Source organism: Protomyctophum parallelum, assembly GCF_964188405.1.
Source record: "Protomyctophum parallelum genome assembly, chromosome: 16".
Classification (NCBI taxonomy): domain Eukaryota; kingdom Metazoa; phylum Chordata; class Actinopteri; order Myctophiformes; family Myctophidae; genus Protomyctophum; species Protomyctophum parallelum.
Genome location: NC_139711.1, coordinates 44,598,050 through 44,616,094, shown reverse-complemented (window position 1 = coordinate 44,616,094; position 18,045 = coordinate 44,598,050). Strand labels below are relative to the sequence as shown.

General features: G+C 41.5%; 2 protein-coding genes across 2 annotated transcripts in view; one reads left to right on the top strand and one right to left on the bottom strand.

Annotated features, from left to right (window-relative positions):
• The window catches only part of LOC310873306 (uncharacterized protein), a gene marked incomplete at both ends in the record, with an annotated part of 113,380 nt that extends 113,015 nt beyond the window's left edge, over positions 1-365 (top strand). Inside the window, one exon of the mRNA XM_083785654.1 lies at positions 125-365. Coding sequence (XP_083641780.1) covers positions 125-365 — 241 coding nt within the window. The remainder of the gene's footprint in view (positions 1-124) is intronic.
• Positions 1-18,045, bottom strand: part of LOC310873828 (chemerin-like receptor 1) — a gene marked incomplete at both ends in the record, with an annotated part of 592,518 nt that overhangs the window by 217,718 nt on the left and 356,755 nt on the right. The gene's annotated exons all lie outside the window — the stretch shown is intronic.

The following is an 18,045-nucleotide window of genomic DNA, read 5'->3' as shown; positions in this document are numbered from 1 at the left end:
AAGGAGGTGGTGATGACTGTTGGCTTGGATGGAATGGCATGTCATGGAGTCTGTGGTGTGGTGGTGACAGTTACTCTGTCAGACACAATAGGGAGCAGACTGTCCTCCCTGTCGGTCCCTCTAGACGCTCCATCAGAGCAGCAGTGGATGCTGACCGTGAGGACAGGGAGGACGGGGTCTACAGAGTAGCAGTGTATGTGGACCGTCCCGCTGGGACTCTGTCCTTCTATGACGTGTCCTCAGAGGACACTCTGACCCACCTGCACACCTTCCAGACCACGTCCACTGAACCCCTCTGCGTTGGGTTCTGGTTGTGGCAGCATGGCTCCTCAGTGTTTCTGAGCAGAGATAGAGTCTCCATGTGAGCGAGGGTCACATCAGGTCGCCATGGTTACTCCACATGTCTGAGTGAGTCCAGGTTGTCATGGTTACCACCGTCGCCAGTGCGCCTGACATCATGGACTCCATATTTGGTCATGAGTGACTCATCATGACATCATGGTGACATCACACTGATGATGTATATACAGTAAGAAGCACAGTGACAATCTGTCAATCAAACCTTGATGTGCTAAAGACCCCAAGATAGGGTTTGACCTCCGACCTCCAGATTGATAGGGTTTGACCTCCGACCTCCACATTGATAGGGTTTGACCCCTGACCTCCAGGTTGATAGGGTTTGACCCCTGACCCCAGATTGATAGGGTTTGACCCCTGACCTCCAGCTGAACATATTGTGTTCCAGTAGAATTGTTTCCAAGGAAACAAAATATATATCCTTTAATAAATGCACCACGTGTCTGTGTGTGTGTGCACGTGTGTACGCACGCCTACGTCTCTGTGTGTGTGTGTGCACGTGTGTACGCACGCCTACGTCTCTCTCTGTGTGTGCACGTGTGTACGCACGTCTACGTCTCTGTGTGTGTGCACGTGTGTATGCACGCCTACGTCTGTGTGTGTGTGCACGTGTGTACGCACACCTACGTCTCTGTGTGTGTGCATGTGTGTACGCACACCTACGTCTCTGTGTGTGTGCACGTGTGTACGCACGCCTACGTCTCTGTGTGTGTGCACGTGTGTACGCACGCCTACGTCTCTGTGTGTGTGTGCACGTGTGTACGCATGCCTACGTCTCTCTGTGTGTGTGCACGTGTGTACGCACGCCTACGTCTCTGTGTGTGTGCACGTATGTACGCATGCCTACGTCTCTCTGTGTGTGTGCACGTGTGTACGCACGCCTACGTCTCTGTGTGTGTGTGCACGTGTGTACGCACGCCTACGTCTCTGTGTGTGTGCACGTGTGTACGCATGCCTACGGCTCTGTGTGTGTGTGCACGTGTGTACGCACGCCTACGTCTGTGTGTGTGTACGTGTGTACACACGCCTACGTCTCTTTGTGTGTGTGCACGTGTGTACGCACGCATACGTCTGTGTGTGTGCACGTGTGTACACACGCCTACGTCTGTGTGTGTGTGTGCACGTACGTCTACGTCTCTGTGTGTGCACGTGTGTACGCACATCCACGTAACTCGAGAACTCTTCTAGTGGTGAGACAGGCGTTCCACAGTGTCCATGCTAGGTTCCCAACTTGCATCGTTCCCAAGTCGGCCACGTTTAAAATGGAAGCGTTACCCACGTCTCATTGGACAGCGTTACAATGCCTCAGGCTTTACCCACGTCTCATTGGACACCGTTACAATGCCTCAGGCTTTACCCACGTCTCATTGGACAGCGTTACAATGTCTCAGGCTTTACCCACGTCTCATTGGACAGCGTTACAATGTCTCAGGCTTTACCCACGTCTCATTGGACACCGTTACAATGTCTCAGGCTTTACCCACGTCTCATTGGACACCGTTACAATGTCTCAGGCTTTAACCACGTCTCATTGGACAGCGTTACAATGCCTCAGGCTTTACCCACGTCTCATTGGACACCGTTACAATGCCTCAGGCTTTCATCACGGGAGGATCCATTAGGCGTTTGCTGACTTCCTGGTGACGACCCGGGGTAATTTTCACCTTTAAAACAAAGACCGTGGCAAGGAGAGAGCAGGTGGCAGTGAAAGAGTTTTAACTGATATAATGCACAGCGTACACCTGCTGCTACTTCATGTCTGACCTCAGGTTCATGAATATGTAGATTTATACCTCATTAATGTACGGATATGTAGATGTATACCTCATTAATGTACGAATATGGAGATTTCTACCTCATCTCAGGTCAATGTATGAATATGTAGATTCATACCTCATTGACGTATGAATATGTAGATCTATACCTCATCTCAGGTTTATTTGTGAATTTTAAGATTATTTTGGTCTTTGTTTTTCTTCATCTCCTTCAAATGTGTTTCAAAATAGCAGATCAACAAACTCACAACCGTCTCAACCAATCTAGTAGCATGCAGCCTGCCTGGTTACTGCTCCTAGTTATCACTAGTTAACACTAGTTAACACTAGTTAACACTAGTTAACACTAGTTAACCCATTCTGAACGGGAACCCATTTTGGTGTTCATCATTTGGTGTTCATCATTCATCATGTTATGCTTTAGCTATTGAAAAATAGCAGATCTACAAGCTCATAGCGCGCCACCGAGTGGCGCGCTATGAGCTTGTAGGTCTGCTATTTTTTTTAAATCGAAGAACGACTGACATTTTTAGAATCTGATCTCAGGTCAGAATGGGTTAACACTAGTTAACACTAGTTAACTAGACCCTCTGTGTTTGAACCAGTCATCACCACAGGGAGCTTTACAGATTACATTAGGTTAGAGTAGATCAGATCTCCACACATTTACGTTTCATGAATGACTTTCCATCAAGACTGATGATGGTGTTTTTTGTTTTGTTTTACTGATATTTGATTCTTGTATTCGATTTCTTTCATGTTCTCTTTTTGATGACATGTGTAACAGATGTTCCGGTTACAGGCTGGCCCAATGGTGGATTTTATTGTATGGCGTATTTTATTTCATGGTGTATTTTAATTTAAAGTCACCGTACCAACTTTGTGGTGTTCTGAAAACATGTTACTGTAAATGGCTCAGTGCCTAAATGATAAAACATGTTACTGTAAATGGCTCAGTGCCTAAATGATAAAACATGTTACTGTAAAAGGCTCTGTGGATACATTGCTAAGTGCCTAAATGATAAACTGTAATTGTTTTCATTTAATAAACGTATTGTTGAAAAGTCTGTCGTGGTTCTGTTGTCGTGTATTAATTATTCATAGTGTTTTCACATGACAGTTTGGCCACAGCTCATTGGTCAGGGTTTGACATTAAGATGTGAAACTATGAAATGACGACACAAGTGAGACTTAAAGGTTCGCGAGAAATTCCATCGCATAAACAAGGGAGAAAGAGCCTTCTCTGTCTGAACACCCTTCATAAACAAGGGAGAAAGAGCCTTCTCTGTCTGAACACCCTTCATAAACAAGGGAGAAAGAGCCTTCTCTGTCCGAACACCCTTCATAAACAAGGGAGAAAGAGCCTTCTCTGTCCGAACACCCTTCATAAACAAGGGAGAAAGAGCCTTCTCTGTCTGAACACCCTTCATAAACAAGGGAGAAAGAGCCTTCTCTGTCTGAACACCCTTCATAAACAAGGGAGAAAGAGCCTTCTCTGTCTGAACACCCTTCATAAACAAGGGAGAAGGAGCCTTCTCTGTCTGAACACCCTTCATAAACAAGGGAGAAAGAGCCTTCTCTGTCTGAACACCCTTCATAAACAAGGGAGAAGGAGCCTTCTCTGTCTGAACACCCTTCATAAACAAGGGAGAAAGAGCCTTCTCTGTCTGAACACCCTTCATAAACAAGGGAGAAAAAGCCTTCTCTGTCTGAACACCCTTCATAAACAAGGGAGAAGGAGCCTTCTCTGTCTGAACACCCTTCATAAACAAGGGAGAAGGAGCCTTCTCTGTCTGAACACCCTTCATAAACAAGGGAGAAAGAGCCTTCTCTGTCTGAACACCCTTCATAAACAAGGGAGAAGGAGCCTTCTCTGTCTGAACACCCTTCATAAACAAGGGAGAAAGAGCCTTATCTGTCTGAACACCCTTCATAAACAAGGGAGAAAGAGCCTTATCTGTCTGAACACCCTTCATAAACAAGGGAGAAGGAGCCTTATCTGTCCGAACACCCTTCATAAACAAGGGAGAAGGAGCCTTCTCTGTCCCAAAACCATCCGACAAGCAGACACCGTTGCATCCTTTAAATCTCTTCTCAAAACCTACTTGTTCAGAGAAGCATCCCCCCCCCCCCCAGCCCCGTTGAATGTTTGTTCACTGAACTCTGTCGGTATTTTTTATCTATTACATTGTTGTTATTTTTATATTGGATCCTTAAATATGCTTTCTACTGTTGGCCAGCTGGCTGTAAGTTGTTGATTTGCTATGCCGCATCTATTTAAGCACTTTGTGACTTTGTCCAGAAAAGTGCTATACAAATAAAGTTATTATTATTATTAAATATCGCAGCCCAGATTTGGCTCAAACAACAAGGGGTTGAGTTTCCTTCTCCAATGCCATGGAAATTCACATTCCTTTACGACTGTTGGTGGGGCGCTACCAACAGTTGTTAGAGAAATGTGAATCCCTAGACTCCTTCAAAGCCGCTCTCAAAGAGCCCTTACAGGTGGCTGCAGTTCAAAACTGGCCCTGGTAAAAAAGTCAATTTTGCTGGGGACCCCCTGGAACTGCCTCAAGGACCCCTGGGGGTCCCCGGACCCCACTTTGTGAACCACTGTTTTTAGAATGCTGATTCTGTGTTTCAGACACTATTTGGGTTCATTTACAGGCTAAACACGGTGTTTCTCTGCATGGTAAACACAGACATTATATTTGAACACATAATAGAAGAAACCTTGACATGAACACAGAGAGAGAATACATGTATTTATAGACCAAGTGTAACCATTAGAGCTGGGACTCAATTAAAAAAAAAATCTAATTAATCAGAGGCTTTGTAGTTAATTAATCTTGATTAATCACATTTTAATCGCATATCAATATTTAACCCGAGAACAGTGAGAAACCTTTTTTTCAAATGTTTTTGGTATCCCAGTGAATAGTGACTACGGGATTCCACTCATTTTCAACATTTTACTGTCAGTAAAATCAGTAACATTATGAAGTACATCTCAGTGACATCACAAACATGTACTTCATAATGTTACTGTTTTTTTCAGACCTCCAGTTCTATAGGCAACACAGAATGGGGGGACTTTTTATTATTTCCAGTGCACACAACTCCACAGAAAAATGTGTTTTATCCCAACAGTGATATATAGGCAGGTGATATATATAGGCAGCAAGTGCCTATATAAAGTGTCTTCAGTGTGTATATGAATACTCAAATGTGCTTTACATGGCTGGGCATGAGTAAACAAATAAAAACTACTTTATGATGGGGGATTGATTGATTGATTGATTGAAATATTTATTAACAGTTTGTAGAATTTACAGTACATTTTAAGCATAAACTCAATACAAAGACTGTTAACTGTGAGTGGACGACCCAATTAAGCATTACACTTGTTTACAACAGGGTCCACATTGTTCAATTCATCAAAACAAAAAGGTGCGATTAATTTATCTGTAGTTCATCGCGATTATTTTTTATGTAGTTAATTAATCTAAATTAATCGCAATTAGTCCCGGCCCTAGTAACCATAATGGAACGGAAAAATAGCAGTAATTTAATCAGATTGATGGAATACTTTATTAACACTTTGTAGAGAAAAGAAAAGCACAGTAAAGTCCAGTTCAATACAAGGTCTGTTAAGAGGATTTATAAATAAGGCACTATGGCTTCTTGTTTCCGTTGTGGTCCATCATCATAATATTCAATTCAACAGAACATTTTAATGCCATACAAATGTACAGTGCTACTATTTGGATGCACTTCTCGTTGTGTCCAGCAGATGGTGTCAGTGAGTTGGGAACATAGTTATAATATTGTCCCGTGGTTCAGGAGGCTTCATTTAGACCAAACATCTGAACTACAACAATATCAATTAAACGTTATTTTTGTTGACTACTACAAGACTAAAGATATAAAGGTTTTTGACGATTTAGTCGTCTCAGACTAGGCTAAGACTAAACATTTTCAGAAGACGACATATAGGACTATAGGCCTACCTAAGAAGACTCAATGGTTTGTTATTAAAAAAGACTGCAACTAAATCTGAACAAAAATCTGCTGAAAGAAATCACACCCATGTGAAGTGAGGGGCGCTCTTATGATCTTACAACATGGAGGAGGGAATTCGGTGTATCTTGGTATGATTAGGTGATCTAATGATGATGTAAAACAAACCAATGGAGTTTTTAAAACAAACATTAAACCTTTATGTATTAAAAATGTAACACTGCAGGGTCTGATAAGTGATTTGAGTTTTGATTGATTGATTGATTGAAGTAGGCTATTTATTAACAGTTTGCAGAATTACAGTACATTTCAAGCACAAACTCAATACAAAGACTGTTAACTGTGAGTGGACGACACCATAAAGCATTACACTTGTTTACAACAGGGTCCACCATGTTCAATTCATCAAAACATTTAGAGACGTACATACACATCTATATAGCAAAACGGGACAGAAACATAATACAGTGAGGGGGGAAAGGGGTGGGTGGTGGGGGGGGGGGATTCAGATTTTACGGGGGCCAGTTTAGTATTGCAGCCGTCCGTAGGGGCCCTTTGAGAGTCAAGGGATTCACATGTCTTAATGACTGTTGGTAGGGCGTTCCACATTAGATACCCATAAAAACACAATGACTTGTCTACATTTACATTTGATCCCCCCCCCCTTACCCCCTTACCCCCCCCTCCTTACCCCCCCCCCCCTCACTGTAGGATATGCTTCTTTTCCCTTTTTTACCTCCTTTATGATGAATTCCTGTTCTGTTCTTTAACTACATAGACGTGTCTATTTGTATGTCTCTAAATGTTTTGATGAATTGGACAATGTGGACCCTGTTGTAAACAAGTGTAATGCTTAATTGGGTCACAGTTAACAGTCTTTGTATTGAGTTTGTGCTTGAAATGTACTGTAGTTATTCTGCAAACTGTCAATCAATCAATCAATCAATGAAAGAACGCTCTATAGCTGTTCCACTGTATTACACTGTACCATGGCTCCCCCTAGCGGCCGTTCATGGTACTGTCCACCGTGCATGAAACTGGTGGCCATCGTTTTTTGAATTTTTGAAAAAAAAACATAACCTCGTTTTTCATCATTTTTGAACATGGGTCATGGGCTATAGCCCATACCGTACGGCATACTATATAGCACACCGTTTTGCATCATTTGAGGTTTTAAATTTTTTTCTAAAATTCTAAAAACATGCGTTATAGCCCATCGTTTTTTGAATTTTTGAAAAACAAAATTAACCTCGTTTTTCATCATTTTTGAACATGGGCTATAGGCTAGGAAGGAGGGCTTTGTGTGTAAAGTGATATCCTGTGTTTATGTGAAGAGGGGGAAGGAATTCAGTCATTAGTATAGTTTGTTCAGAAACAGGGGGGTCTCCCCCTTCTCTTCAGTAAACATTTACAAACAAATAGATTTTCACTCGGGTCAGGATACCAATCTTAAACAATCAGGAGACGGATTATAACCCCACAAAGCCAAGGTCACGTTCAAAGTCCGTTGAGGGCGATAGTCTTTCCAGAGTTGTCTGTGTCTCGTAGTCGTCACCTTTACCAAACCAATTGTTTGCAAACTTAAAGAGTCTTTAAGTATATAGTGACATATTGCCTGCTTCAGTCTTTAATAAAGACAATAGTAGCCAATAGCCAGCCTCTCCCAAACATGCAAAGTAACTATGGCATTAGGCATTTAGCAGACGCTCTTAATCCAGAGCGACTTGCATTAAGCAAGAACAAAAAGCATGGGAATACATCACATAAAAACATTTATCAAGAAACATGCGTAAGCTAAGAAAGTAACAGTGGGATATCTATATTATGAGACTATACATATAAACTATATATCTATACTACTATGCTATACATTATATGAGCCCAGCGGTGCCCTGCTCGGGAATAATAAAATCATTTCATTAGTTGATTTGACCCCCCCCCCCCCCCCCCCCCCCCGATCCAACCCTTTGATGCTGCTGAGAGTGCCAAGCAGGGAGAGCCTGGCTAATAAGGGTTTCTTTGTGACAACGGTTTTCATTAGCCAGGCTAAAGCAGGGAGAGCCTGGCTAATAAGGGTTTCTTTGTGACAACGGTTTTCATTAGCCAGGCTAAAGCAGGGAGAGCCTGGCTAATAAGGTTTTCTTTGTGCCAACAGCTTTCATTAGCCAGGCTAAAGCAGGGATAGCCTGGCTAATAAGGTTTTCTTTGTGCCAACGGATTTCATTAGCCAGGCTAAAGCAGGGAGAGCCTGGCTAATAAGGGTTTCTTTGTGCCAACGGCTTTCATTAGCCAGGCTAAAGCAGGGATAGCCTGGCTAATAAGGGTTTCTTTGTGCCAACGGATTTCATTAGCCAGGCTAAAGCAGGGATAGCCTGGCTAATAAGGGTTTCTTTGTGCCAACGGCTTTCATTAGCCAGGCTAAAGCAGGGAGGCATTGGATTTGGGTCCCATTTTTACAGTACAGCAGAATAGGTACATTTCAAGGAATACCAAACGACTCGCCCCCTTTATTTGATTGTATAGTACTCGATCTTTATACTCTGTAAAATTAAGAAAGAACAACATGAGACGGAGACGGTGACTGGGACCGTCTAGCAGTTAATTGGTTTTTATTAAACACATTTCTTCCATGTGTAGCCCATGTTTTGTTATGGCATCATCATGCTCTTATGCCCGTGGATATGCAGAGTGAACTTAACAATGATAAATGAATGATAATACCTTTTAGTAGCATGCCAAAGTTTGTGCTATTGCCATAGAGAATGCATTGGGCACTTAAACATATTTCTTTGTCACACCATCACCAAACACGGGTATATTTTATATAAAATATTCGATAACAAAATCTAAATATATTGCAGTACAGCAAATACATGGCAACTGGAGCTTTACTCTTCTTTAATATTTCGTCATGCCTGTTTACTATAGGCCTGCTATAGTAAACATTTTAAACATTTTAAAACAATTAATATAAACCATGAAAAGCTGAATCATACACTTCAATGCAGTCAATTCAGTTTCACTGTCATGAAATGAATGAATGAATGAAATACATAAATAAATTGTGCGTGTGTGTTTGTGTGTACTGTGTGTGTGTGTGTGTGTGTGTGTGTGTGTGTGTGTTTTTTTTGATTGATTGAAATATTTATTAACAGTTTGTAGAATTTACAGTACATTTTAAGCACAAACTCAATACAAAGACTGTCAACTGTGAGTGGACGACCCAATTAAGCATTACACTTGTTTACAACAGGGTCCACATTGTTCAATTCATCAGTGTGTGTGTGTGTGTGTGTGTGTGTGTGTGTGTGTGTGTGTGTGTGTGGTGTGTGTAAGTATGTTTGTGTGTGCGCGCGCGTGGGTGCGTGCTTTTGTGCGTGCGTGTGTGCGGGGGGGGGGTGTTCCTTGAGCTGCGGTGCACGGGATGCGCATGCTCATGTATTGAATTCCTCCGGTCGCTCACGCCACCTTGTGGTAAAACCAATAACCACACTCCCACCACGCTGCTAGAGTGTTTGTTGCTACAATAAGCCGTTTGTTTGAATGAATAACTCGTAAACATAACATTTCATTGACATGGACATCGATCAGGCCGTCTGTGTTTTTACCAGGCTGGAGAAAAACAACAACAAAAGCTTCTACAAGAAGCTGTGGAAACTATAAAGTCCTCAGTCTGCGGTCTATCAAACTATCAGGTGAGTGTTTGCAGGTGTTGGCTTGGGGCTTGGGCTACCTGTCGGCTTATTTAGCTCAGTGGTTTTCAAGGTCCATTATAGCCTATTTATTCGGCTTTTGAGCCACGGACCACCGTTTGATGACATTTAGCCCCTCAGACCCATCTGAGCCACGGAACCACCATTTGATAACATTTAGCCCCTCAGACCCATCTGAGCCACGGACCACCGTTTGATGAGATCATGAGAATTACTTAGCCCCTCTCGGGACCCTACATAAAGCTTTTCTGAAATTTCTGAGTTTTATGTTGGGTCCCTGGTCAGAACTATATTGTCGTATGGAAATTCCAGAACGCGGAAGTAATCATTCTCTCTAAAATAGAAGCTGCGCCATGTGACGGCATTTTTTTGCCTTTGTTATTCGGAATTCGGTAACTTTAAGTACCTATACATCCCGCTGCAAATATCTCCTGTGGCGCGGAAGCCGTTAAGTATTTTTAATCTTTGTTTGACCGATTTGGTCGCTTTATTTCTTCTTGTTTGTTTACCGTTTATTGTACCGCCTCCCGGTGTGCGGTTGGCTTGTGCGGCTATGTCCCTGCCTCTGATCTGCTCTGTCATAGCTATAGCGCCACTAGCTAGCCAGATAGGCGGTACAATGAGGTGTCAATAAACAAGGAAGGAAGAGAAGAATCCAAGCTTCCAAATCGGGCAAACATATATTAAAAATACTTAACGGCTTCCGCGCCACAGGAGATATTCGCTGCGGGATGTATGGGTACTTATACTTTACATATTCAGAAAGCCTCACACTGAAATATGTCGTCACCGAGCTCGGAGAGGCGCTAAACATGTTGTTTATGTTTAAGAATGGCTGTGTACCAGGTGGCATGGTAGTAGTGCAACAGGACCCAATGCTATCTGGGTCGTCAAAATGTCAGAAACTTCAGTAGCATTTGGGTTCTGCTTGGAGGGCTAAGAATTACTCAGACCCGAAACTATGGGCCATTAGAATGTTTTGTTGTCGTTGGATAAGATTGATTGAAGTAACAGTTTTGCAGCATGGCTACATTTCACATGAAAGCACAACTCAATACAAAGACTGTTACTGTGGACCGCATTATTACACTTGTTTACAATAGGGTCCACCATTTTCAATTCATCAGAACATTTAGACTAGAGACAGTTCAGAAACCAGTCTGTGTCTCATAGGAGGGCTGTGGGCAGTTCAGAAACCAGTCTGTGTCTCATAGGAGGGCTGTGGGCAGTTCAGAAACCAGTCTGTGTCTCATAGGAGGGCTGTGGGCAGTTTAGAAACCAGTCTGTGTCTCATAGGAGGGCTGTGGGCAGTTCAGAAACCAGTATGTGTCTCATAGGAGGGCTGTGGGCAGTTTAGAAACCGTCTTCAAGTGACATCATCATTAGGCAGATTTCTTTTAACAAGATTCTTTTACAAAAATGTTTAGATTTTCATTATCGTGAGAACGATGGCTTCCATTTTCGCATTGCAACTTTTCAGGACTAGAAAGCCTGCAGTTTCTATTAGCTTGTCTTCCCCATCGATGATGTCACTGGAAGACGGTTTCTGAACTGCCCAACAGCCCTCCATAATGAGACACAGACCGAGTAGAAAAAGAATTGCGCCATTTCTTCATGCTTATAAGTGAGGACCTATTATATGAAGATAGGTTGAAAAGTGGTGAAGTGGTCCTTTAAATACTGGCTAATATGAATCTTGCTTTTATTTTGCAAAGCCTTAAATGATCCTTTCTATAGAGCGTCGCAGTCCCTCCCCCTTTCAGAACAACGAGTGGCCCAGGAAATGAATTGCAATGCATTTTGCCCATAGGCATTTCTTTAAGTATTTATTTAAAGACGGTTACGCCGCGGACAAAGCCAACTCGGGTCGTGACAAATCATGACGATGAACACAATGTTTTGGGCCGATCAAATAATTTATAAGAAGAAAAACAAAACAAATAGTGTTGTCTCCTGCCTTTCTTTTCTTCTTTCTAATGATTTGATCAGCCCAAAATATTGTGTTTCATTGTCATGATTTGTCACGATCCGAGTTGGCTTTGTCTGCGGCGTAACCGTCTTTAAATGAATACTTTAAGAAATGTCTATGAGGAAAATGAACGGCGATTTCTTTTCCGGGTCTCTCGAGGGGGCGGGACTGCGACGCTCTATTGTGTTCAGAGCCGTCCATGTTCTGAAGTCCTTATACTGTACATACTGTACATGTGTGAGGCGCGTGCTCGAGCCCCTGTTGTCATGGTGAAACATTTGATGCCAAATAAAGGATGTCTGGGTTCTTATTGGCTCATGTACTGTAAATGCCAGTGTTGTTTTCGTCGACTAAAACAAAGACGAAAAATGTCCGACTACCTTTTTTCGCTGACGAAAACTAAATGGAAACTAAATGAAAACTAAGCCACGATGACTAAAACTAAGACTACATATATATTGACAATTTCGTCAACAAATAATAAAAACTAGACTAAAATGTTAGGAAGGGGTCAAGGGACTAGTGGACAAGGGATCCAGTATAAGTCATTTTACACTTGATTGCATGCTGAAAATATCAGATCTACAAGCACAGTTGTGTGCTTGTAGATCTGCTATTTTCAGCAAGTGTAATATCAGTGATTCGGTGAAGGCCCGTCAAAATACAGTTTAGTCCACTAAATCACCCATAGATTTAGTCGACTAAAATCTTATGACGTTTAGTCGACTAAAACTAGACTTAACACTAAGACATTCCTGGTGACTAAAATGTGACTAAAACTAAAGGAAAACTATTCAAAAGACAATGACTAAAACTAAAATAAAAAATTGCTGCCAAAAACAACACTGGTACATGCTATTGTATGTATCTTCCTCAGTCCTAAATGGGTCAATGTCCCTTCATCATTTTGACTTGGTTAATTCTCAGAAGAGGCCTAGTCAATAGTCATCTGCTTATTATAATTTGCACGTGACCAATTATTTTAAAATTCTGAACTGGGGTTTCGGTGTTTATGCTCTTATTTGAGAGCCACTGGGTTTGGCGCTATATGCCTCTTATCTTGAAAATCTTTTGGATGCAAACATTCTGCTTTGGGTTAGTTATTAGTTTACGTGTGCATCAAACCTTTTTAGTTTTAGTTTTTTTTGTTTGTTTTTTTACTTTAAACTTTTTTAAATACCTGTGCTAATAACTGAGGTTGGAAGGTTAGTTTGTATACCGCTGACACAGTGGAGGTTGGTCGGTTGGTAAAGTATGAAATAAAACACAACGGAAGCTCTAAACTACAAAAAAAACAGAGTAATGTAGCACTAAACATGAGATGCTATGAGAATTGTTTACTTAAAGGAGAATTCCATACTAAAAGGCTTTCTTACCTTTCTTTGTAGTCGTTACGTCCCCACCAAAGAGGTCCAGGTGTTTTTTTGTGCAAAAGCTCCTTATTGGCTATTTCCCCTACCATAAGCCCTCAATGAATTGCATTGAATTGAATGGGGCTATGGGGTGTTGTGCTAATTCGCTCAAAATTATAATTTCTTTGTATATATCCTCTCTTCATAATGTAAATAATATGTGGCACACTTTACTACTTCTTTCGATGGAAATAAGCGAACTAGCATAACACCCCATAGCCCCATTCAATTCCCATTCAATGCAATTCATTGAGGGCTTATGGTAGGGAAAATAGCCAATAAGGAGTTTTTGCACAAAAACACACCTGGACGTAACAACTACAAAGAAAGGTAAGAAAGCTAAGAAAGCATTCTAGCATGGAATTCTCCTTTAATGAATGGTCTGAAGCTCTGGAGTTAGAAGGCGCCGGTAATCCTCTTTCACTGGTCATCCTATCCTGACGTGCTTTGGATATCAACGGATGATCTGGTCATCCTATCCTGACATGCTTTGGATATCAACGGATGATCTGGTCATCCTATCCTGACATGCTTTGGATATCAACGGATGTTCCGGTCATCCTATCCTGACATGCTTTGGATATCAACGGATGTTCCGGTCATCCTATCCTTCGTTTCTTTGAATGGCTTTGGCTTCAGGTTTACTTCATCACGATAAAGTATTGACAATTGATTGAACAGCTTATTGAACATAAATGTAACAATGTTTATCCTGAGAATGAAACGTAAGGACGTAACGGTGATATGAGTTTGTTTGTACCATTTCTTTCTTTTCTCTTTTTTTTAACACACATTGAGAGATTCTCAGAATTCACAATCATGACATTTTAGTTGATTAGTTGTACAAAGAATTGCAATTAACAATTTAATTGTGTTTTTGACATTTTCACACTGGAACATTATTTTTCTCTTTTCTCACTTTTAGGCGTTGTAAACGAATTGCACCGGGCAGATACTTCAGATACGACAAATAGCCTAAATATACAGTACGGACATAACTGACAATGATGGGACCAATAATCAAAATAATGTACTATGCCCAAAACAGACCGTATATCCTTGACCTTGATCATTTTATACTTTCAAAAATAGAAGAAGAGCAGATCTAAATCGACTTGTATATTTGCTATTTTAGCTATTTTCCCAACAGAATTATGTGTACAGATGAATATAAATTATTCTGGCAATTATCCAAAAAAAATATTGATTATCACACAATTTCGATTAGGCGATAATGTTGTAATTATGACCGGCCTATGCTCAGATCCCATGGCTGAAAAGACTGCTTAATAAATAACTCTGTACAGGCTAAACTCAAGTTTACCCATCTGTGCTGCATTTCCTTGTCCCATCCACATATACTTTATGTCACTTTGAAATGTTATTCCTGTGTGTTAAGTTAACCCATTCTGACCTGAGATCAGATTCTAAAAAATGTCTTCTACATCCTGACAGTTTTCTGAAAAAGCTTATGTTTCTATGTCAGTCGTTCTTCGATTTTTCAAAAAATAGCAGACCTACAAGCTCGTAGCACGCCACTCGGTGGCGCGCTATGAGCTTGTGGATCTGCTATTTTTCAATAGCTAAAGCATAACATGATTCTAACACCAAAATGGGTTCCCATCTCTGGAAAAGTACACAAGGAATATTTCAAGGAATGCATAATGTACAAGTTGTAAACGAGTACGATGTAAATACATGTATGTTTGAATGCAATGCGTTACACTTAGTTGTAACACTTGTTTGTAAGTAATCTGCTAGAATAAGGCCATTTAAAATTGATCGTTTTACTAACGACAAAATAAAATGTATACACTTTGCTGTGTTATCAAATTATGGGAATATGGCCACTACCAGAATGCCACTGTACACCATAAATGCATTTAGATCCTTTGTAACTTGGGAATGTTGACCGACTATGACGTTTGTTTTACTGTATAGTTAAAGTCCAAGCTTGGATCTCTGGAACTAAATGCATCTGTTTTTTAGCCATTTGGCCAAAATTTAAAGTAATTTGTGTTTTGCACACGGGCATCTCATCAGTAGTAGTTGCAAAAGAGACTGTCCGTCCTTCCCCATAACCAATAGCCTACTGAATTTATTCAATTGGTATACGTAGTTTCCAGAGTGTGTGCATATATTCCTTGTGGTAATAAAAGATGAAGCTGTGATATTTTCATTTTGCTACTGTGAGCAGTAAAGGGGTTGTTTTCATCACTTATGCAGTACAGAGTCTGTAAATGTCTGTTGTAGGCTACAGTGGGAACCCCTTTTGGTGTTTTAAACATGTTATGCTTTAGCTATTGAAAAATAGCAGATCTACAAGCTCATAGCACGCCACCGAGTGGCGCGCTACGAGCTTGTAGGTCTGCTATTTTTGAAAAAACGTCGTGTAAATGTGGCACAACTCCTGACACAAAACTGTCAGGATTTAGAAGACGTTTTAGAAATGTCGACGTCGGGACTAAATGGGTTAAGGTTATCGCTTGAGTTTATAGTTTTCTCACCCAGGACCTCATTTTGATTTCACTGTGACTGGGACCCCTTTTCCACCGGTTGGTTCCCAATGGGAACCCGGTTCTGTTCTTTTTGGTTCTTATAGTCCATGAGCCAGGCAGCGGTGGCCGAACGGTTTGCGGAGCGGTCTTGATATCGGAAGGTCGCTATAGTTCGTATCCCCGGACCGGCACGTTAAAATTACCACCGCTGAAGTGCCCTTTGAGCAAGGCATTGAACCTCTACCATGAAATGTTCTATGAGCAGGGCCTGGCTGTAAACAAGTTCTTGAGCTTAGTCCAGTTACCCTGGGTAAACATAGTACCTTTCCTTTCCTTAGTCCAGTTACCCTGGGTAAACATAGTACCTTTCCTTTCCTTAGTCCAGTTACCCTGGGTAAACATAGTACCTTTCCTTTCCTTAGTCCAGTTATCCTGGGTAAACACTAAACATAGTACCTTTCCTTTCCTTAGTCCAGTTACCCTGGGTAAACATAGTACCTTTCCTTTCCTTAGTCCAGTTACCCTGGGTAAACATAGTACCTTTCCTTTCTTTAGTCCGGTTACCCTGGGTAAACATAGTACCTTTCCTTTCCTTAGTCCAGTTACCCTGGGTAAACATAGTACCTTTCCTTTCCTTAGTCCAGTTACCCTGGGTAAACATAGTACCTTTCCTTTCCTTAGTCCAGTTACCCTGCAGGGTAAACATAGTACCTTTCCTTTCTTTCTTTCTTTCCAGAGCTCCAAACCGTTCTCACTGTCCATTCATTATTCTATTCTGTCCACTAGATGGCATCATTGAACATCTAAAGTCAGCTATATGGAGAGTCTAATGCTGGATGCATTACAGTATAATAGTACATAATGTATTGTGTTTGACATTTCTGGGCAACCATGGCCTCTTCATCAATGCGGTCTCGGAGTGATTTTCGTCTTATTTTTCTTTCAAAACATCAAAATTCAAATGATGAAAAACGCATGCTATAGTTATGCCTTCCTAGACTAGGCTAGGCTATAGCCCTGCATGGTGGCCCAGGTAATATGTTTAGTTTAATATTAATTAAAGGAGTTTGGTGCAAAGTAAAAAGTGATAATATGTTTAGTTACAGGTTCATAGTGTCCGTCCGGTGGTATTGTAGCAGTGCTTGTGATGCTATAGATCGTGGAGACATTTACCTGGAAGTGTGGATTAATCAATGAAGATAATATAATTAGACATTTACCTGGAAGTGTGGATTAATTAATGAAGGTAATATAATTAGACATTTACCTGGAAGTGTGGAGTAATTAATAAAGATAATATCATTCAACGATGAAACAGAACGTTGATACATTATTAAGTGATGCTACTGGTTTAAAGCAGTGGTTCCAAAAGTGCGGTCCGGGAGTCCCCCAGGGGTCCTCGAGGGAGTTCCAGGGGGTCCCCAGCTAAATGATAGTTTAGAACTAAATGGACCCTTACGGGTCCATTTAGTTCCATTTGCACTAACTAAACTAACATAGATTTTACAATATAAAGTGTAAAATCAGAGAGAGAAATGCCATTAAAAGGGGGTCCGTAGACCAGGGGTGGGCAACTGGCGGCCCGGGGGCCACATGCGGCCCCCCACCTTCACTTAATGTGGCCCTCAGGTTAATGTCAGAATACTGATATAATGTTGGTTTCAGCTGTTTACAATTACACAACATGCAAACATGACCCGCTTTAATTACTTCAGTCTAAATTAGTAGCTCAATGCTTCAACACAAGTATAATTAAAGGCATTTGAAATGACATAAAAATGTACATTTTCAGGATTCCAATTCGAATATAGCAAAAATTATTTTTGCTACGACAGTAATATATGGCCCCTAGGGAGTGAGTGTGGAAATATAGTGGCCCTCTCCATCGTCAAAGTTGCACCACCCCTGCCGTAGACTGATGCATTTCAAACTGGGGGTCCTTGAGGGAAAAATAAAGGGAAGCTCCGCACACTCAGATCTGCGCACAATCGGTTTATTGAGTGTGCGGAGCTTCCCTTTATTTTTCCCTCATATTCCTTTTGTGGCTCCAGCACCTCCCTAAAGTTTTTTTCAGCAGATGAGCGGTGGTCCCTCTTCTATTTTTGTCTAAACTGGGGGTCCTTGAAATTAAACGGGTTGAGAATCACTGCTGGAGCCGTAAAAGTCTTCTCTCATGGGGGTCCCTGGGGGGGGGGGGGGGGGGGGGGGGGGGTCCCTGGGGGTCCCTGGCATAGCTTTTCAATATGGGGGTCCTTGACATGAATAGGTTGGGAACCACATGGTTTCTCTTAGGCTCTGAGT